This window comes from Emiliania huxleyi (assembly GCF_000372725.1).
Source record: "Emiliania huxleyi CCMP1516 unplaced genomic scaffold EMIHUscaffold_220, whole genome shotgun sequence".
Classification (NCBI taxonomy): domain Eukaryota; phylum Haptophyta; order Isochrysidales; family Noelaerhabdaceae; genus Emiliania; species Emiliania huxleyi.
In genome coordinates this window covers 157,222-178,913 of record NW_005200416.1, presented here as the reverse complement: position 1 = coordinate 178,913, position 21,692 = coordinate 157,222, and the positions used below count along the sequence as shown (strand labels likewise).

The window sequence follows — 21,692 nt, the reverse complement described above, 5'->3', positions numbered from 1 at the left end:
GATGACCTTGATTCGGCTCGGCGAGGTCGTCGATCTGCCGCAGAAGCGGCGCGCAAGGCTGATGGAGCGGCAGGCGGAGGAGGCGAGGCTCGCCCGGGAGCAGCGCGTGCATGACGAGTCTCGCGACGCCGCGGAGCGAGCGGAGCGGCGGCGCCAGGCGGCGATGAACGCCGCCGCTTTTGCAGAGTGTGCCGCGCAGTGGAGGCGGCTGCAGGCGGCACACTCGTCGGGCGGACTCGCCGCGGACGAGACCGCATCTTGGCGGCGCGTCTCCAACCGGCCAGAGCTGCGGTTGGTGCTGGAGCCACCGGAGCGGGTTCGGAAGATGCCACCCGGCTCGTTCGGCGCGATGGGCACTTCCGGGCTCCAGCCGACCGAGCTGCGCGCGGTGGCGCACGCCCTCGCGGTGGCCGAGCCGACAGGCGCCGCTGCGCAGCGCTTCATCGGCTTACTGCGGCAGAGGGTCGCGTCGCTGCCTGACTACGAGGGCGGAGAGGGCGTCGTGCCGCCACCGCTCGCGCCGCCACCGCTCGCGCCGCCACCGCCAGTCACAATGACTTCTGCACCGCCACCGCCGCCACCGCCACCGCAGCCACCGCCACCCACATCGTCCGAGCAGACCGCTGGTGCTGCCCCCAGCGACGCGCGGTCGGCGCTGATGGCCGCGATCAGCGGCGGCGCGGCCCGGCTCAAGCCCGTGTCCAACCAAGGCGTGGCGCGGTGACCGGTGAGGTTTTGAGACTTGTGTTCCATCAAGCACATCGGGCCGTACTCTCGACGTTTTCAAAAATTCTTTTCCCAGCGGCTGTGGATTTTTCTCACGAGTTTTCTACCCCCTAGCCGGCCTCCTCCCCCGGCGTCAGTGACGCCAGCGCTGCTCTAAGCTGGGCCGCCGCGGCAACCGACATATCGCGAGGCGTGCCGACCAGCGAGCCGAGCGCCGCCACCGGGCCAGATCGGATGGCGGCGGGGCCGCCCGCGTGCCGCGCGGCCTCCGCCGCGGGCTGCAGCCCCGTGAGCACCGCCGCCACGGCGCAGAGATGCCGCTCCGTGGCTGCCCGCTCCTCCGCCGCCTCCGCTACCTCCGCCCCCGCGGTCGACGAAGGAGCGGGGCCCTTCCCGGCTGAAGGGCAGCCACCGGCAGCGAGGGGAGCGCCGCCCGCCAGTCTGACGGCTCGCCCACTCCCAGGCGCGTCGGGTGCAGCTGCATGCACGGCTCCGCCACCGCCCGGCGCAGAGGGTAGATGCGCTGCTCGAAGGCGACGTCCTGCTTCGTCGTGTGGGAGGCCGCCGGGCGTGCGCTCCACCGCACGCAGCCACGCGGAGAGCCGCGGCCACGCCGAGCCGACCTCGTGGACGTCGAGTCCTTTGAAGAATTTGTAGTTGGTCAGGAAGCCCACAAAGGCGGCGTCCACGATGGACGGCTCTGCGCCAAGGAAAAAGGGGCCACCGTGCTGGCGCAGCGCCTCCTCGAGCCACGTGAGCTTCTGGAGGGCCTCGCCGCGCAGGGCTGCCTCGTCTGGCGCGTGCGTGTTGTGCAGCCATCGGTCGCAGTCCGTGTCGAAGGCGCCGCTCGTCTGAAGCATCTTCTGCTTGAAGCTGTCGTCCGCCGCCGGCTCATGGCCGGGAAACTCGGCTCCATCCAAAACCAAACGCGGTGGCAGAAGGGGCACCAGGCGTTGGCGTCTCTCTACCTCCGTTTCGGCCTGCCTGGCTGGTGCACCGGTCCAATTGTCGGAGTTCGAGATCGCCGTCGAATTGGAGACGTTCGGCCCGTTGACGAACTTGAGCGCGGCAGCGGCGGGCGGCGCAGCGGCGGGCGTGACCGTCCGCCCCAAGCGTCGCAGGACGCCCGAGCCGCTGCAGGGAGCGTCGACGAGGACGAGGTCGAAGGCCGCGTCGGGGATCGACTCGCCGTCTGAGCAGCGCACCACCACGCCCGCGCGCCTCGGCACAGGACATACACTAGTTATGCGCATGTGCATGTCGTATGACGGCCGCACCGCCACGCCCGGCACACCTCGCTCGAGCGCGCAGCCGCGCGAGGCGGCCGACGTCCACGTCGTGGCACCAGAGCTCCGTCGCTCGCGCCTGTGAGGAAGGGCGCGAGCACCTTCAGGGAAGGGTCGAGGGAGGCGTGGCACCAGCTCTTTCGCTCGCGCCGCCAGCGCAAGGCTCTTGCCGCCATTGCCTGCACACATGTCGAGCGCGACGCCGCCGCCGCCGCCGCCGCCGCCGCCGTCGAAGCAGGCCTCGACGATCGCCTGCGAGCCCGCGTCCTGCACCTCGAACTCGCCCTCACTCCAGCCGGGCAGCGCCCACACGCCGCCCCGCGGCCGGCCGCCAACCAGGGTGAGAGCTCGAGGCGCACCGACACCCGCCGGCGGCCGCTCCGTCACCACTCCTGCCGCCGCGAGCGCCTCCTCGACCGCACCGATCGAGACGTCGTCGCGCACGCGTAGCGTGACCGGTCCGCGCCTCGTCGACTGGCCGGCGACGGCGGCGGCGACTGCTTCGCCGAGGTCGCGCCGCCAACGCGCGGAGAGCCAGAGCGGAGCGCCGCTCATGGCGCTCAGCCTCTCGTCTGCGTCTGCCGGCCATGTGTAAGCGCCGTCGTCCTCGTCTCGCGCTCGGAGCAGCGCCGCCGCCACCGCAGTGGCGTCGCTCGCGGCGCCGCACAGTCCGCGCTGGGCGCAGATCCACTCGTACCGCCGCAGCCGCGTCGCGGTCCCGAGGAAAACGTCAGCTGCCACCCGCCGCTCGGCGTCAGTGAATGAACTCTCGCCTCGCAGCGCCCGTGCGAGCACCTTGTCGGCCGCCACGCACTCCTCGCTGGCGCGGTAGGCGACAAGCGCCTCGCGGGCGAGTGCCGCTGGCGCCAGCGCCCATGCGCTCGCGAGGAGGAGCGGCTGTCGAGCAGCGGATATCAATGCGCAAGAAATCGACGCCGCAACTGCAAGGCCGAAGAAAAATCGCGCCGACTCGAGACGAGGGTCTTTCGTTCTTTAGAAACAACGGTGAAATCACTGCGCGAATTCTTTTTTGTCTCGCGAAATGCTCGCCTCCGCCCGGTACGAGCTGCGGCTCGCCGCTCTTCCGCCCGATGCCCTGATCGCGATCACCGCCGGCGCGATGCGGGACAGCCCCGCTGCAAACAGGAGGGCCGAGGCGCTCCTCGCGCACCACAGCCCTCCGCCCGCCGTCGCGACCGACGTCCTCGCGGACCCGGACCTTGCGCCGTGCGTGCTCGAGAAGACGGGCCTGCGCCACGCGGCCGTGTGCAAGCGGTGGTCCCTGATCTGCGCGCCGCGCGGTGCCTTCGCGCGGCTGGTGGAGACCGCTGGCGATGCCTCCTCGGAGCTGCGGGCTGCTGCGCTCGGAGAGCTCAGGCGGCTGTCGGGAGAGGAGGCCAGCAGCAGGAGGGTGGACGCGCTCGTCGCTCTCTTACGGGTTGGAGGCGAGGACGAGAAGGCGGACGTCGCGGCAACGCTCCAGGAGCTTGCCCTGGACGAGGACAACAAGGCGGCGATTGCGGCGGCTGGCGGCATCGAGGTCCTCGTCGCGCTGGCTCGCGACGGGAGTGAGGCGCAGAAGGAGCGTTCGGCGGGGACGCTGTGGAGCCTCTCTGCCAACGACGACAACAGAGTGGCGATCGCTGCGGCCGGCGGCATCGAGGTCCTCGTGTCACTGGCTCGCGATGGGAATGAGGGGCAGAAGGAGCGTGCGGCGGGGGCGCTGAGGAACCTCGCTCACAACGACGACAACAGAGTCGCGATTGCTGCGGCCGGCGGCATTGATGTCCTTATCGCGCTGGCTCGCGACGGGAATGAAGGGCAGAAGGAGCATGCGGCGGGGGCGCTGTGGAACCTCTCTGCCAACGACGACAACAGAGTGGCGATCGCTGCGGCCGGCGGCATCGAGGTCCTCGTGTCACTGGCTCGCGACGGGAATGAGGGGCAGAAGGAGCGTGCGGCGGGAGCGCTGAGGAACCTCGCTATCAACGACGACAACAGAGTCGCGATTGCTGCGGCCGGCGGCATTGATGTCCTTATCGCGCTGGCTCGCGACGGGAATGAAGGGCAGAAGGAGCATGCGGCGGGGGCGCTGTGGAACCTCTCTGCCAACGACGACAACAGCGTGGCGATCGCGGCGGCTGGTGGCATCGATGTCCTCGTGTCGTTGGCTCGCGACGGGACAGAAGGGCAGAAGGTGTGTGCGGCGGGGGCGCTGAGGATTCTCGCTTTCAACGACGACGACAGCGTGGCGATCGCGGCGGCTGGCGGCATTGATGTCCTTATCGCGCTGGCTCGCGACGGGACTGAGGGGCAGAAGGAGTTTGCGGTTGGGGCGATGTGGGGCCTCACTTCCAACGACGACAACAGCGTGGCGGTTGTTGCGGCCGGTGGTATCGAGGTCCTCGTGTCGCTGGCTCGCGACGGGAATGAGGCGCAGAAGGAGGCAGCGGCGGGGGCGCTGTGGAACAACTCTGACAACCACGTTGGATTGAAGAGCGCCGGCACAGAGGGTGTGCTAACGTAACTGTGTCTCGGCGTGGGGGGGGCTGTCTGCACGGAGTTGCATCTGCTCACAACGGGCCTAGCTGAGAAATTGGCCGAGATTAGAGCCAATACTCAAACCGAGAGCCGAGATTCACCAAAACGTCCAATGGGCATGGACGATGAGGTATTTGCCGAGATTCGCCGAGAGTAGGGCCGAGACGAGTTGATCCGAGATCAACCGAGATTGCGCGCCCCCCGGCTCTCGCAAGACATCTCCCCCCGTTACCTCTTTTTTCCGCCATGGCGGCATGAGTTTTCCCGCGTACGACCTGGTCCTCGGCACACCGGCTGGTGTCCGAGATGGGGCCTCCGGCTGGAGGCCATCAGATAGCGGCCCACAGGCTTGTGGGTTCGCGCGAAAATTGAAACGAAACGAGGCAAAACGCCCACACCGCAAACCGCAGAAAACTAGAGCACCCGCACCAGCGAGAGAGGGCACACAGGCCACCAAGCCGCCGCGAGGAGACCAGAGAGGACAGAGGCGCGAGCGCGAGAGAATCAGCAGCGCGTGCGACGCCAGCCACGAACATTACACGAGAGCCGAAAGCCATAGGCGCAGTGCGATGCGACACTGCGATGCGATGGGACATGGAGATGAGGGGCAGGGTGACAGCGCAGAAGCAGCAGAGAGAATAGGACATGAGTACCACGGCGACCGGGATGTAGGCGGCGAGGAACGGCGACGGACGAGCGGGGGCGAGGCAGCGGCGGCGCGACAGGAACCAACGAGGATAGAAAAAGAGAGACACGGGCTGCGCCGCGCGGCGAGGAGATCCAGCGGAATGCGACCGACGCGACCCGTGCAACACGAGGAGGCGGACGACGCCGTGGCAGGAGGCGGCGTGTCGTGGCCGCGCACCGAGATGCGCGGGAGAGAGCCGGAGGGAAGGCGCGCGCGACGAGGAGAGAGACAGAGAGGAGAGAGCGCAAGGAATATGGACCCTCGCGCGCGAGCGGAACACAAGGCGACACGGGAGGGCGGGACCGGGCCAGGGCGTACGGGGATCGACCCATCACTAACACACAGGGACACGCACACTGAACGCGCCGTGGGAGCCGGACACACACAGATGGGGACCAACACCAGTGCCCACACCACAGAGGCCCGCAGACGCCAACACCACAACATGAGCCAGACCGACTCGCCCCGCCCGACACACACGGGAGATGCAGTTGAGAGGACGTGGGACCCCACTTATAGTTTCGATGAACACTCCCGGATATCAAATTTATTTTTTCGATCGTTTAGGGAGAGGGGGGGGGTGAGGAAACCGAAATCGGCGGGAGACAGCGGAAAACGACAGGAATCGGAGTGCATGGAGCGTAAGGAGTACAGTAAGAATGCCTTAAGAAAGTTTGTAAAACACCTCGACGAACCCCGGCCGCCGAACAGACCCATACTCGAGCCGATAGGAAACTCTTCTCAACGAATTTCTTTTCGCGAGCGTGTTAGTATTCGGCGGGCGCAATGCCGCGAGGAAGACCTCCTTAGACGACATGCGCCACAGAGCGACAGCCCGACCAGCCGCGCCAGCGCATGCCGACGCAGGATGAACGAGAGGGGTCGGGGCTGCATGCCAATCACACAGTCAACCACGAGGAGAAGGGGTCCAACACCCTCCACTTCGACACGAGGGCTGCGTCAGAGGAGAGCGACAACCCGAGACAATGGGAGGACAAGCACGGGAGAGGAGCAGAACGAGAGAGGAGCTACCAACGAGCGAGGCGTTCAAAACGACGGCGTTCGCGCGACGGCGTCCGTGAGACGCCAAAAGTTGAGAGTGCAAAGCCTTGCGATACCGCGGCACCGGACCCTCACAGACAATGAGAGGATGCTTGGGAGACGTCGGAGTGCGTGCGAGGAAGGCGACGCAGTCGGAAGGGGACGGCGAAACAGCAAGGCCGATATCAAGAGGATCCGAATATTCGCATACAACCGACCCGGCCAGCACATGGTAAGCAGAGAAAGTGACGTATACAGGAGAAAAGAAACGGGCAATGGGAAGGACCTGGCCACCACACCAAGTGAAGCGATGGCCTGCGTAATCAACATGATGAATGACCATCGCGGCGATCTTGGAGTCATCTCGGAGAGCACGACGACAGAGGACGAGAGAGCTGCAGTGATAGGGAGATGGGATCTTGAGGGGTATGGAACCAGCGTTGCCTGCGGCGAGAGGGAGGGCGACACCGACGCCGACGCCAACACAGGGCAGACAGGAGCAACATCGGGGGCGGGCACGAGCAGCGACCCGCAAAACGCCAAGCGCGGACGCGGGCGAACGAGATGTGGCGTGACCATCGTATGGAACACCGACAAACTCAAAAAAGTTGAACCAGAACAGGAGGTCGACATAATCGCTGCACGAGTGAGGAGGGTGATACTCGAAACACTCGATGGGAAACACCGAATCAGCGTGTACGGCGCGTATATGCCCGATACAGGAAAGAGCAATGACGAAATCGCCAAGGCGTGGAAGGAGCTCAAAGAAGCGATACGACACGACACGCACGAGAGGGTGCTCATCATCGGCGACATGAATGCTGTAACGCGGAAATGGGTGGAGGAAAGAGGGCGGCAAATGGGGACAGCGGACACGGAGATGGATGACCTGCTAGAGACCGAACAAATGGAGTCGCTGGGCACGGGCGTCGCGACGCACAGGGGGGGAAGGGAGATTGATCACATCGCTGAAGGAGACTCGAGACGGAAGGCTAGCATCATTCGGGGGATGGGAGGGCGTGCAGCCGAAAGAGGGAGATGACGACACACAAGAGACCAGGGCACAGATTCACGAGCGAATAGGACGGGGAATATGGGGAGGCGCCCTGCCGGGATCGTGGGAGATTGTCGACGCCGAGATGTACGCCATTTACAGCTTCCTGCGCACGAAGGCGGACGAGACAGAAACGACCCTCCAGCCTCACCGATGCCTAGTAATGTCGGACAGCGAGACGGCGCTCAAGGAGATCGAACGGGCGTATCGGGGGCGGACACGCGGCGAGACAAATAGGAGCGCACTCAATGCGGCGGTGCAAGCACAAATCGACATTATACAGCGCCACGGAGGGTACGTGATTTTCATCTTCACGGAGGGGCATGCGGGCAACGCGCCCAATTCCATGGCGGACGCGGCGGCAAAGGCACACCTGCGGAGCAGGGTAACGAGCGCGTACGAGATGGACCTAGCACGACACGTGACGAACAGGGCATGCATCTACATGCATGAGGAGGAGGGGCAGGCGCCGGAGATCCGAGACAGGAGGCTGTATCAAGAAGCGAAGGAGAAAATTGGGCGGTGGGTACGAAAGCGGCTGGACGGCGGGCACGCAGCGCGAAAGGGAGGAGACGACAACGTGTGGAGGACGGTAATCAAGGCGTCGGGGACGATATCAGGCGACACGAGATACGAGGGAGACAGAGAACGGGGTCCAAAATCGACCCAGCGCCAGCCCGAGGCCTGCGGGGAGAAGGCGAGGCTAAGGCTGGTACACGGCATGCGGACGGGACAGACCCGAGGTATAGAGCACGGGAGGCGATGGAGGGCCAGCCTAGAGGCAGAGGCGTGGCAGGACGGGTGGGACGAAAAGGGAGGAGGAGCATGTGCCGATGGGGCTAAAGGTTGCTGGCATCCTGGATGTTGCAGGACAATCACTAGGCACGTCCTATGCGCCGAGTGCGAGGCGGTGAAGGGGGAGAGGAGGGAGCACCACCGGGCGATGAGGAAAGGCGCGGCGGACGTGCTCAAGGCGCTACGATGGACGCCGCCGAAGTCAAGGAGGCGGACACTCGCCCACACCGCAGAGTGCGAAGCCCAGGCGCTCGCTGTACGCGCCATTGCTGGGGCGACGAAGAGATGCGCGGGGAGAAGGGAGAGCGACGAGGAATGGGAGGCGATGGAGCAACTGCTAGCTGGACGACTACCCGAGCCGAGTGTGATGGACCAGGACCCGCCAGAAGACATCATGAGGGAGTATGACACACGGGTGGTGACTTCACTCAAGGCACTGCAGCAGACGGCGGCATCAATAATCAAAGTACGGGAAGGGAAGAGGAAGGGACTCGAGGCGGAGAGGAAGGAACGAGTAGCCGCGGAAACAGAACGCCTGAGAGAGGGACAGAAGGAAAGGAAGGAGAGGATACGAGAAATGGAGTGGGCGGCGAATGCGTGTATTTGCTGGCGACGGAGGCGACATCGACAACGTGATGCCGAGGAGAAGGAAAGGGAAGAGGCAGAGAGACGCCTCGAAGCGGGGAGAGGCAGAACGACGAGAGCGATGGGGATGACACTCAAAACGACCCACTGCGAGCTCGAAGGCGAAGGCCAGCGCAGGAAACGCGGTGATAGGAACGACGATGCGGCGAGCGCCGGAGGGAAGCGACGACAGCGAGGGGACGAGGACGGCGAGCAGAGAGGAGAACAGACGGCGAGCGGCGCACGCGAGGGCGACCACGCAGGAGAAAACAGACGGGACGAGGGGAAGGAAACGCGGCCCGCCAGGAAGCGAAGGCAGACGGCAAGATACGTCGCCGGACCAGCGACAGGAAGCGCAGGAAAACAAAAAGAACAAGACCAGGAGCATGGAGACGAGGGAAGGCGCGAGGCGCTCCGCCGACAAGCAGCAGAGGCGGCGGCGAAAGTAACGACGGCCATGCTAACGACGGGCGGCACGGTGGAAGGGGCGAAGGTAGGCCCCTCTAGCATAGCGGAAGGGGAACTCGGCCTACTGGCGACGAGGAGGCTAGAGAAATTTGAGGTGTGTAGCATCTACACTGGGGAGATCTTCCGGACAGGAACGGCGCAGCCACCAGAGACAGTACCAGACGAACTATCACGACACACGGCAGCAGGGGGGACGCAGCTGGATGGAAGTGACGACGAGAGCGGGGACGACTTTGACAGCGTCGCGGCGCGCTGTAACTTCGATTGGCCTGCAGCATCGAATGAGCCGAAACGAGGCACGAGGGCGACGCACTTCGTACGCTACGAGGAGATACAATTAGGCAAGGCAGCTGCGCAGGTGATGGTCCTGTTTGCAGAGAGAGGAGTCAAGGAAGGCCAAAAGAAAACCAGGGCGGCTTTTCCCCTGTTCACGCCCTCACACAGGCCAAAGTTGGACCGCGCGAGATCGCCCCCTCCCGAGGGGAGGGGCCCTCGCGCGCCGTCCGTCGCGGGCCCGAGCTGTAAGTGTATGTCCGTGGACGCGCGGCGCGAGGCCTTGCGCCCCATGCGGTACGGGGCCGTGAAACCCATCGCCTGGGGGTGCTAGGACACCGAGAGACATGATCCAGAAGTGCCAGGCACACCCACAGTGGTCAACACGAGAACGCCGAAATCGTGACCTCGGAACGCGGTCACGGCAAATCTGACTAATCTGTAACAACCGTTAATACGGATGGCTCACGCTGGCGCATGGCCTCGCCGCTGCTACCCTCCCGACCTCAGGTGAGCAGACAAGATCCCCTGAGCTGCCGGCGCTCTCTGATCGCCCGGATCGCAACGGCCGTGGCAAAACTGCGAGCTCCCGAGGACGTCTGGCGCCGAGTGCGTCTGGCACCGGGCACGGAAGCTCGCACTCGGCCGCACGCGATAGTGCTGCCGCGAGAGCGCCTGCCAGGTACGACATGTCTCGTGTAGACTCCTCCTGGGTCATGGTCGGTCATATGCAGGACGGCCAGAGTCGCCCACATCGCCTACGCGGTCCCGAGTGTGGTCAGGCTGATACACCGCGACTCAACGGTTGAGTGCGGCCAGCGCACACAAAAGTCGTCGACTGCGGCCTGGCGCGGTGATCATAGGTGCTGGAGACCAGGCAGTATGAGCCTGTAACTGGGCACGCATGAACTCGGTACCTACATTCGCAGAGGCCCGGCAAGGATGGGATCTAGTAGAGTGATTGCGCACTGAGACCGTGCTCCGTGGGTCGCTGGAATGACCTGAAAGGCATCCTCAGTGCCGCTGCTCGACTCTCCAGTGTCACAGCCGATGCCTGTGACCTGGTCACCGCCGCACGCAGGTTGAGATCCGCGCCTCCTCGGGTGTGCCCTCATAGACAGCCTTCGGCGGCGCGTAGCGACGCGAGAGCCGCTCCTACACAGGCGTGTACGGTGAACCACCGACGGATAGAGCACAGATCTATGGTCACGCCGGCAGCCTCTGAGGTCGAGACGAGGCTGCCGGCGTCGCCGCTGCAGCTCTGGGCATCACCTGCACAAGCCAAGCAGACTTTGTTACAAAAGCGGAGGCGTGTCGACGCGCCGCGCGCTCACATACTTGGGCTCCCATCTCGTCGCGCGCGAGTCAAGGCCGAACCGACTAGCTGCCGCCGCGGCGGGTGTGGCTGGGCTGCAGGCAGGCCTGTGGCCGGCGCTCGGCAACCTGTGGCGCGGCGCCTGTTACAAATTCGGCGTGTGAGTCAGATTTCTTTCGCGAGTCAGAATAGCGTCTCGACGAGTGGGTGTCGCCAACCAAGGCGACAGCACTCGAGGGTAGTGCCGACGGGACGCGGCTCGAAGGGCGTGGCTCCGCAGCGCGACTGGCACTCGTCGCAGAGGCCTCGCCTTCGACAAGTCGGGAACGGCTCTACCCGCAACTTTATCGCTAACACGCGCGCACCGCCGAGCCTGCGGCGGGCGCGCTGCAGCCGCACGTCTACCTTCGTCATAGTGCCACGACGTGCGGCCTAGAATTAGCACACGTGCCTCTGTTCGCAAACACTCACACATTGAATTGTCACCGCCAGTGAGTGCGAGATAGGGATAGCCGCTGGCGGCTAGCCCGTGAGGAGGGCGACCATAGACACCTCACTGACCCCACACACGGTCTCGTCCGTGCCTCGCCGGCCGGCGAGATTGCTAGAGGTAGAGCAAGCCTGCTCTAGCCTCGCACGTCACTTCCTGTCGTCTGTTGTTTGTTGTGCCCTTGTTTGTTCCCTTGGCACCTTGGAGTGCTGGGGGGGGCGACAGGAGGGGCGTGGCCCTGGAGTGATGTGTACGCCTACTCAGGGTGTGTGGCAGCCCGCTGGCTGTGTGTCTTGTGAGCTTGTTTGTGTCTGTGTGTCGCTCGTGCGTGTCGTCATCATCTGTCTTGCGTCCACCCATACCGCGTTGGTGTCCAGTCCGAGCCTGACTGTTCTTCACCTTCCTACCTACCTACCTAGCGTCTACCCATACCGCGTTGGTGTCCAGTCCGAGCCTGGCTGTTCTTCACCTTTCTACCTACCTACCTACCTAGCGTCTATTGCGGGTAGCATTAAAACTCCTGGGCTCTCAATGCCTAGCCCGCCGTTCTGTCAGCCGCGGCCCGCATGTCCAGACAGTGCGGGCCTCGACGCCACACTAGGTCCATTGGGTTGAACCCTGGCTTGTCTCGAAGGTGAGGTATAGAGGGTCACATGGGGAATGCGAACTCGTCATGATGCGCGGCGACGGCGGCGTCGATATCTATCGACGCCGCCGCCCCGCGCTCCAAAACGGTCGCGTACGCATATGCGCACAACTAGGTACGTGCCAACCCGCATGGGCCAGACACCGTCAAAGGTCCCTCTCCACTCCTCCTTGCACCACTGAAGCATATGCAGCTGATGTGAGCAAGGTCGCCTAAGCGGCCCCCCTCGCTGTGGGTTGCCGTAGTTGGACCAATGCCACGCGTTGTGGCGAAGATGGCCTTATGCAGAGCCTGGCCGGGCCGTCTTCGGGCCCGGCCGCCCTAACAGTACGACGCATACGCGCCGCGACCGCTTCAAGTGTCGCCGCCGCCGCAAGGCGGACGGCGCCCGCCGCCCAGCCAACAGTGGCTAGGGCGGGGGAAGGGTGGATTCGAGCCGCCCGCACGCTCGTGCGGTAGGGAGGCTTGTGTAGAGCACGCCGTGCGCAAGCACAGGTGCGCGTTTGAAGCATGGAGTCGCAGCAGCGAAGGCTGCTGCTTACTGGTTTGTGTGGCACTCCACGCGTCTCGCGCGGTGAGTGCTGAGATACGCACCGAGCACGATCGCCGGGGCGGCTGCATGGCTAGAACGACCCGTGCCGTGGCACAGGTCGAGTAGAGAGGGCCGCACACGCGTCCTTGCGGGCGGCCCGTTGTGAAGGATCGAGCACACCGAAGCGAGGTGTGCTCGTGTTGCAAGTGTCGCCGCCGCCGCAAGGCGGACGGCGCCCACCGCCCAGCCAACAGTGGCTAGGGCGGGGGAAGGGTGGATTCGAGCCGCCCGCACGCTCGTGTGGTAGGGAGGCTCGTGTAGAGCACGCCGTGCGCAAGCACAGGTGCGCGTTTGAAGCATTCGAGTCGCAGCAGCGAAGGCTGCTGCTTACTGGTTTGTGTGGCACTCCACGCGTCTCGCGCGGTGAGTGCTGAGATACGCCCCGAGCACGATCGCCGGGGCGGCTGCATGACTAGAACGACCCGTGCCGTGGCACAGGTCGAGTAGAGAGGGCCGCACACGCGTCCTTGCGGGCGGCCCGTTGTGAAGGGTCGAGCGCGCCGAAGCGAGGTGTGCTCGTGTTGCAAGTGTCGCCGCCGCCGCAAGGCGGACGGCGCCCACCGCCCAGCCAACAGTGGCTAGGGCGGGGGAAGGGTGGATTCGAGCCGCCCGCACGCTCGTGCGGTAGGGAGGCTTGTGTAGAGCACGCCGTGCGCAAGCACAGGTGCGCGTTTGAAGCATTCGAGTCGCAGCAGCGAAGGCTGCTGCTTACTGGTTTGTGTGGCACTCCACGCGTCTCGCGCGGTGAGTGCTGAGATACGCCCCGAGCACGATCGCCGGGGCGGCTGCATGACTAGAACGACCCGTGACGTGGCACAGGTCGAGTAGAGAGGGCCGCACACGCGTCCTTGCGGGCGGCCCGTTGTGAAGGATCGAGCACACCGAAGCGAGGTGTGCTCGTGTTGCAAGTATCGCCGCCGCCGCAAGGCGGACGGCGCCCGCCGCCCAGCCAACAGTGGCTAGGGCGGGGGAAGGGTGGATTCGAGCCGCCCGCACGCTCGTGCGGTCGGGGGCTCGTGTAGAGCACGCCGTGCGCAAGCACAGGTGCGCGTTTGAAGCATTCGAGTCGCAGCAGCGAAGGCTGCTGCTTACTGGTTTGTGTGGCACTCCACGCGTCTCGCGCGGTGAGTGCTGAGATACGCCCCGAGCACGATCGCCGGGGCGGCTGCATGACTAGAACGACCCGTGCCGTGGCACAGGTCGAGTAGAGAGGGCCGCACACGCGTCCTTGCGGGCGGCCCGTTGTGAAGGATCGAGCACACCGAAGCGAGGTGTGCTCGTGTTGCAAGTGTCGCCGCCGCCGCAAGGCGGACGGCACCCACCGCCCAGCCAACAGTGGCTAGGGCGGGGGAAGGGTGGATTCGAGCCGCCCGCACGCTCGTGTGGTAGGGAGGCTCGTGTAGAGCACGCCGTGCGCAAGCACAGGTGCGCGTTTGAAGCATTCGAGTCGCAGCAGCGAAGGCTGCTGCTTACTGGTTTGTGTGGCACTCCACGCGTCTCGCGCGGTGAGTGCTGAGATACGCCCCGAGCACGATCGCCGGGGCGGCTGCATGACTAGAACGACCCGTGCCGTGGCACAGGTCGAGTAGAGAGGGCCGCACACGCGTCCTTGCGGGCGGCCCGTTGTGAAGGGTCGAGCGCGCCGAAGCGAGGTGTGCTCGTGTTGCAAGTGTCGCCGCCGCCGCCGGGGGAAAGGTGAATTCGAGCCGCCCGCACGCTCGTGTGGTCGGGAGGCTCGTGTAGAGCACGCCGTGCGCAAGCACAGGTGCGCGTTTGAAGCATTCGAGTCGCAGCAGCGAAGGCTGCTGCTTACTGGTTTGTGGCACGCCACGCGTCTCGCGCGGTGAGTGCTGAGATACGCCCCCAGCACGATCGCCGGGGCGGCTGCATGGCTAGAACGACCCGTGCCGTGGCACAGGCCGAGTAGAGAGGGCCGCACACGCGTCCTTGCGGGCGGCCCGTTGTGAAGGGTCGAGCGCGCCGAAGCGAGGTGTGCTCGTGTTGCAAGTGTCGCCGTCGCCGCAAGGCGGACGGCGCCCACCGCCCAGCCAACAGTGGCTAGGGCGGGGGAAGGGTGGATTCGAGCCGCCCGCACGCTCGTGCGGTAGGGAGGCTCGTGTAGAGCACGCCGTGCGCAAGCACAGGTGCGCGTTTGAAGCATTCGAGTCGCAGCAGCGGAGGCTGCTGCTTACTGGTTTGTGGCACGCCACGCGTCTCGCGCGGTGAGTGCTGAGATACGCCCCCAGCACGATCGCCGGGGCGGCTGCATGACTAGAACGACCCGTGCCGTGGCACAGGTCGAGTAGAGAGGGCCGCACACGCGTCCTTGCGGGCGGCCCGTTGTGAAGGATCGAGCGCGCCGAAGCGAGGCGTGCTCGTGTTGCAAGTGTCGCCGCCACCGCTGCACGCGGGCTGGGCTATCGCCTGCAGGATGAGGCTAAAAGAGGCATAGTTCCCCGCGTAGAGCACATAGCAAAAGGACTCCCAATCTAAGCAAAGCCAGTTGCTCCATCCGGATGACGCATCAGAACTGAGAAATTTCCGTTGACAGAGAGCTGCTCGGTGTGACGACGTGTGGTGTCCATCCCAAATGCGCCGCTGGCGCACTGTGGGGCGGGGGGGGAGGTCAAAGCGAGTCGCCCAGGCTCCCTGCTGGGCGGCTCGCGTCGTGTTTGTAACGGTTCGAAGAAGCTCTTTGTTCACGGTTGCACCGTGAACAGGAGATTGGTCGAGGCTATGCACAAGCGATGCGCGTAGACTCCGTGTGGCTCTGGGCTGCAGCCTGTTAGAGAGCCGAGTCGCTTTAATAGCACGGCCGGGCACGGTCGTACCTCGCGTGCCCTCTGTGCGAATTAAAACTCCTGGGCTCTCAATGCCTAGCCCGCCGTTCTGTCAGCCGCGGCCCGCATGTCCAGACAGTGCGGGCCTCGACGCCACACTAGGTCCATTGGGTTGAACCCTGGCTTGTCTCGAAGGTGAGGTATAGAGGGTCACATGGGGAATGCGAACTCGTCATGATGCGCGGCGACGGCGGCGTCGATATCTATCGACGCCGCCGCCCCACTTGTCTTCCTTCTCGGAAAGTTCGCGACCGAGTCTTTAGACTCGCTCGCGCGGCGCGCATTGACATATATTGACTGTGCGCATCCCCATGTCGAGCGCAGCTCGAAGTGCCGGCTGGCCTCTTCTTGAGTGCCCTGACGATTTGTGGTCATCCCGACTACGGAATAACACGTGTTCTGTCGCCCCGTTCCGGAGGAATGCCGACAGGAGTGATTTGTTACTTGTGCAATCCGTGCAGGCACACACCCTCACAGACTGCACTACGCCGCGAGGGTTCTTGCTGACCTCACGCCGTTAAGATAGCTGCGTGCGCTGGCACTCAGACAAGACACAACCAGGACACCCCTCTCCCGGGGGGCCGCTGGCGTCCGGGTCCCCAAACAGCCCGAGGGCCGTGTTGGTGCTTCCACTAGTGCAGTTCGAGTGCAGTGCGCCTCACAGGCTGACACCGCACACCGTCTCGAACTGTCCTCGACGCCGCCAGTGGCGGGCCGACGGCAGGGTAGGGGCCGCAGGCCGTGCTTCGAGGCGCAGGCTCTACTGCTCATTCATGGCTCCGCACTCCGCTCCGCGCGGCGTGTTGAGTATGGCTCACACCAGCAGCCAGACGGCTGCTGGTGGATGCTCGCGCTCCCCTCGCGCCGTCCTTGGCACGAGAGGGCGGGTTGATTTGCGAGTGCACCACGCAATGCCAGCTGGCCCTGCGGGTGCACTTCGCCCATGGCCGTGTGCTCATCTGGCGGCACTGCTTGCTGCATGGCCATGTAAAGACGCCATTTTTGCACGGTGCTTTGCGCAAAGCATTACGTATGGGGCCACCTGCGGCTGGGGCGGTCCTCGCATTCCAGCTGGCGTGGACGACTGCTGTCCTCCTGTTGGCTGCTGGCTCCTCGTTCGAAGCTGAGCAGGCTGGTCCTCGCTGCAAAGCCTGCGGTTTGCATGTATTGGACTGGCGGCGCGGTGCTGCACGCACTGCGGCGCGGATCCGTTTGGCCCATTGCGCCCGTCCGTAGGACGGGCGCGGTCGGTCGTGGCCTGGCGGCGGCACTCGCCTCCGGCCTGGCCAGCGTCAAAGCGAGTCGCCCAGGCTCCCTGCTTGGCGGCTCGCGTCGTGTTTGTAACGGTTCGAAGAAGCTCTTTGTTCACGGTTGCACCGTGAACAGGAGATTGGTCGAGGCTATGCACAAGCGATGCGCGTAGACTCCGTGTGGCTCTGGGCTGCAGCCTGTTAGAGAGCCGAGTCGCTTTAATAGCACGGCCGGGCACGGTCGTACCTCGCGTGCCCTCTGTGCGAAAAAAATCGAAACGGCATTCGAACCGAAGAAAAATCGCGCGCACGCGAAATGCTCGCCTCCGCCCGGTACGAGCTGCGGCTCGCCGCTCTTCCGCCCGATGCCCTGATCGCGATCACCGCCGGCGCGATGCGGGACAGCCCCGCTGCAAACAGGAGGGCCGAGGCGCTCCTCGCCCACCACAGCCCTCCGCCCGCCGTCGCGACCGACATCCTTGCGGACCCGGACCTTGCGCCGTGCGTGCTCGAGAAGACGGGCCTGCGCCACGCGGCCGTGTGCAAGCGGTGGTCCCTGATCTGCGCGCCGCGCGGTGCCTTCGCGCGGCTGGTGGAGACCGCTGGCGATGCCTCCTCGGAGCTGCAAGCCGCTGCGCTCGGAGAGCTCAGGCGGCTGTCGGGAGAGGAGGCCAGCAGCAGGAGGGTGGACGCACTCGTCGCTCTCTTACGGGTTGGAGACGAGGACGAGAAGGCGGACGTCGCGGCAACGCTCCAGGAGCTTGCCCTGGACGAGGACAACAAGGCGGCGATTGCGGCGGCTGGCGGAGTTGAGGTCCTCGTCGCGCTGGCTCGCGACGGGAGTGAGGCGCAGAAGGAGCGTGCGGCGGGGACGCTGTGGAGCCTCTCTGCCAACGACGACAACAGAGTGGCGATCGCTGCGGCCGGCGGCATCGAGGTCCTCGTGTCACTGGCTCGCGATGGGAATGAGGGGCAGAAGGAGCGTGCGGCGGGAGCGCTGAGGAACCTCGCTATCAACGACGACAACAGAGTCGCGATTGCTGCGGCCGGCGGCATTGATGTCCTTATCGCGCTGGCTCGCGACGGGAATGAAGGGCAGAAGGAGCATGCGGCGGGGGCGCTGTGGAACCTCTCTGCCAACGACGACAACAGCGTGGCGATCGCGGCGGCTGGTGGCATCGATGTCCTCGTGTCGTTGGCTCGCGACGGGACAGAAGGGCAGAAGGAGCGTGTGGCGGGGGCGCTGAGGATTCTCGCTTTCAACGACGACAACAGAGTGGCGATCGCGGCGGCCGGCGGCATCGAGGTCCTCATGTCGCTGGCTCGCGACGGGAATGAGAGGCAGAAGGAGCGTGCGGCGGGCGTGCTGAGGAACCTCGCTTACAACGACGACAACAAGGTGGCGATAGCCGCGGCCGGCGGCATTGAGGTCCTCGTGTCGCTGGCTCGCGACGGGAATGGGGAGCAGAAGGAGGAAGCGGCGGGGGCGCTGGCGAACCTCGCTATCAACGAAGCCAACAGCGTGGCGATCGCGGCGGCCGGCGGGATCGAGGTGCTTATTTCGCTGGCTCGCGATGGGACTGAGAGGCAGAAGGAGCTGGCCGCGGTGGCGCTCAGCTACATGATTGAGGTAACACCCGCCACGCACGAGGGCGTCGTCGAGGCTGGCGGTGTGGCGGTCCTCTCCTCTCTCGCGCAGGAGGCAAGCGCCTCGGACCGCTGCAAGCTCTCTGCTGCCATGTCACTTGTGTACCTGGCCAGCAGCTGTCCCGACCTCCCCGCTGACGACATTTGCCTCTCGCTGCTGCTCTCGCAGCTGGACCAGCCCGAGGAAAATGGCTGGCGCAGAGACAGCATCAACGCCCTCCTGGCCCTCGCAACCTCCTCGTCTGCGTGCGCTGAGCAGTGGCACCGGGTCGGCGGCGTTGCGGCGCTGAAGGCGCTCGCTCGAGAGACGGCGGAGGAGGGGGTGGAGAGGCAGGCGGAGAGGTGCGACGAGGCGCTAGTCAGCCTCGGCGTGAGGAGGGTGCGCAGGCGGACGGCCGCGTGAGCCGCGTGAGCTGTCTTTTGAGAGACGAGGGTCTTTCGTTGTTTAGAAACAACGGTGAAACTTCCCCTTTTGCAAAGCTGCGCGAATTCTTTTTTGTCTCGCGAAATGCTCGCCTCCGCCCGGTACGAGCTGCGGCTCGCCGCTCTTCCGCCCGATGCCCTGATCGCGATCAGGCGCGATGCGGGACAGCCCCGCTGCAAACAGGAGGGCCGAGGCGCTCCTCGCCCACCACAGCCCTCCGCCCGCCGTCGCGACCGACGTCCTCGCGGACCCGGACCTTGCGCCGTGCGTGCTCGAGAGGACGGGCCTGCGCCACGCGGCCGTGTGTAAGCGGTGGTCCCCAACGGAGCCGCGTGAGCTTCATTTGAGAGATCGAGTCTTTCGTTGTTCCTACCTCTCAAGGTCCTCGCCTGCGCACCGTAACCATCCTTCAGCGCCGCTCCGAGGCCAGCAAGGCGACGCTGGCCTATCTCCCTCCCTTTCCCCGACCGGATACAGCGTCGTGGTGTCGAGGAAAGCGACCGATGTGACCTGACCTCGACCTCGCCTCGACCTCGCCCGGACCTCGGCCGGACCTCTCAAGGTCCTCTCAAGCTCCTCGCCTGCGCACCGTAACCATCCCCCAGCGCCGGCCCGCTCCGAGGTCAGCAAGGCGACGCTGGCCTATGTCCCTCCCTTTACCCGACCGGATACGGCGTCGTGGTGTCGAGGAAAGCGACCGATGTGACCTGACCTCGACCTCGCCTCGACCTCGCCCAGGTCCTCGCCTGCGCACCGTAACCATCCTTCAGCGCCGCTCCGAGGCCAGCCACCCCTCCGCCGGTTCCTCACTAGGCTCGGGGAGGCGCGGTCTCTCTCGCCGTATAGGATCACGGCGGTCCGGCCGCCGCCGCGACGGGTCTACCCCCGGTGGGCTCGCTCGGCCCGACTCCCACTCGCAGAGGCCGAGTCAGCTCGATTCTCCCCTCCCTCCCTTGACAGGCCTCACCCGGGGCCCTCCGGTCCCGGCCTTCCGGTCCGCCGGCTGACCCGCTGTCTCCCCGCGGCACCTCCCCCCCCTCGGACCCCTCCCCCGGGTACCCCAGCCTCCGACGGGGCGGTTCCGGGTCCCCCAGGCTCCGCGCGGGTGGAGCGGTGACGGCCACGTCGGCGGCGGGGGCGGAAGTGGTGGCGGCACTTGGAGCACTTGGAGTGCAATCAGTAACCTCACATCCAGGGCCGAGGAGCTCAGAAGCGCACCCAGCGGGCCGGATGATCGGTGTCGGGTTGCGGGCAAGAGAGCCCTAGCCCCGGGGGTGCGCGTTCGCAGGGCAAGGGCCTTAAAGTAAACACGGGCGGAGCGGATTTTTTCTCGGATTTCGCAGCTGTGGCTCTCCGCGCCCCAACAAGCTGCACGCCCTCCCACTCCCCTCGCCCAATCGATGCCGATCGAGCTGGAGGCGCCCTTCTGGGGCTTCATGGGCGCCGCCTTCGCCCTGGTCTTCTCGAACATGGGCGCTGCCTATGGCACCGGCAAGTCGGGGATCGGCATCTCGACGCTCGGCACGCCCGCACCCCTCCCCGCCGCGCCTCTCCCCGCCGCGCCCATCGCCGCCGCCCCCCTCCCCGCCTCCTCCAAGTCCGCCGCCTCCCTCGCCGCCGCCTCCAAGCCCGCCGCCCGGCTCTTCACCGCCGCCCTGTCCGCCGCCCCCTCGCCGCCTCGAGCCCTCCACCTCCTTCGCCTCCACCCCAACCCTCGCCCACGTCGCCGCCGTTCCCGTCCGCCGCCTCCGTCCCCAGCGCGCGCCTCTCCATCGCCTCCGTCTCCGCCGCCCCCCTCACCGCCGCTCCCTTCAAGCACTGCCGCCCTCTCGACCTTCTCTCCCCGGCCCTCCTCCCCTCCCCTCCCCCCCCCTTCCCCCTCCCAGCCCGCCGCCGCCCTCGCCGCCAGGCGTGGGCCAGCCCGAGCTCATCATGAAGAGCATCGTTCCGGTGCGCGCGCACGCCTCCCCCCTCCCTCCCCTCCGCCCTTTGCCTGCGCGCGCGGCGCTCCGCCGCGCGCGAGGGCGCCTGGAAGCGGCAGCCGGCACCTCGCCCGCTGCGGCAGCCGGCACCTCGCCCGCTGCGGCAGCCGGCACCTTGCCCGAAGCGGCAGCCGGCACCTCGCCCGCTGCGCAGCGCAGACGGGCCCGAGGCGGCTGCCCGGTTCCTCCCGCAGGTGGTAATGGCGGGTGTGCTCGGCATCTACGGCCTCATCATCGCAGTCATCATCTCCAACGAGGTGACCACCGTCGATCAAAAGGCGAGATCACCCGAGATGACCCGAGATGACCCGAGATGACCCGAGATGACCCGAGGTGACCCGAGGTGACCCGAGGTGACCCGAGGTGACCACCGGCGCAGAGCATGCGCCCTCGCACACACCCTGCAAGGCGAGGGAGGGGACGTGTCCAGGACACGTCCGCGACATCTCCGAGACATGTCCCATAGGCCCCCTCGTACACCACTTTCAAGGCGTTTGCACACTTTGGCGCGCGCCGCCGCCGCAGCAAGCCTCTTCCCACAGCCGCCGCAGAGGTGGGACCGAGGCGGGGTCGGCGGCTGTGCGCGTAGGCGGCGGGCTTGCCTGCGGCCTGAGCGGTTTGGCTGCTGGTATGGCAATCGGCATTGTCGGCGAGGCTGTAGTGGAGAGGGCCGAGAGGTTGGCTGCGGCTGCAGAGTCAGTGGCTGCCGACGCCGTTCGCAGCGTCGTGTGGAGTTGGGTGCACTCAGCGCCGCGAGTTGTCGGTAGGTGAGACGCTGACGCAGCTAGAGACCTATTCACACCCTCTAGCTGTGAATAGGGGAGACGCTGACGCAGGCGTCGGCAGCGCAGCCGAAGCTGTTTGTCGGCATGGCGCGAGAGTACCAGAGAATCTCCCCGAGAGTCCGAGGGATTCTCCGAAGCTCTTGTCGGCATGGCGCGGCAGCAGCAGCAGCAGCAGCAGCGGCTGCAGCGGACCAAACCCCCCCTTCCCACCCCCCACCCACCCCC

The 21,692-nt window shown here is 65.8% G+C and overlaps 3 protein-coding genes across 3 annotated transcripts in view; 2 read left to right on the top strand and 1 right to left on the bottom strand.

Annotated features, from left to right (window-relative positions):
- Window positions 1–836: 836 nt before the first annotated feature.
- Window positions 837–4,673, bottom strand: EMIHUDRAFT_235513 (hypothetical protein; the record flags this gene model as incomplete). The annotated part of the gene is made up of 9 exons (XM_005780006.1): window positions 837–884; window positions 1,139–1,267; window positions 1,350–1,616; window positions 1,695–1,947; window positions 2,021–2,091; window positions 2,145–2,191; window positions 2,372–2,909; window positions 3,028–3,108; window positions 4,638–4,673. The coding sequence occupies 9 exons, from the start codon at window positions 4,671–4,673 to the stop codon at window positions 837–839; spliced, it is 1,470 nt and encodes a 489-aa protein (XP_005780063.1).
- A 13,576-nt stretch (window positions 4,674–18,249) lies between these two features.
- EMIHUDRAFT_366514 (hypothetical protein) lies at window positions 18,250–18,699 on the top strand (the record flags this gene model as incomplete). The annotated part of the gene is made up of 1 exon (XM_005780005.1): window positions 18,250–18,699. A coding segment is annotated over one exon (430 nt), but the record flags the coding sequence as incomplete, so codon positions are not given.
- A 1,350-nt stretch (window positions 18,700–20,049) lies between these two features.
- ATPVc/c'5 (vacuolar H+-ATPase V0 sector, subunits c/c) overlaps window positions 20,050–21,692 on the top strand; it is a 2,175-nt gene continuing 532 nt past the window's right edge. The window contains exons 1-6 of the mRNA XM_005780016.1: window positions 20,050–20,221; window positions 20,610–20,650; window positions 20,877–20,960; window positions 21,149–21,188; window positions 21,272–21,331; window positions 21,502–21,554. Of these exons, the coding sequence (XP_005780073.1) occupies window positions 20,101–20,221; window positions 20,610–20,650; window positions 20,877–20,960; window positions 21,149–21,188; window positions 21,272–21,331; window positions 21,502–21,554 (399 nt within the window). The 5' untranslated portion in view covers window positions 20,050–20,100. The remainder of the gene's footprint in view (window positions 20,222–20,609; window positions 20,651–20,876; window positions 20,961–21,148; window positions 21,189–21,271; window positions 21,332–21,501; window positions 21,555–21,692) is intronic.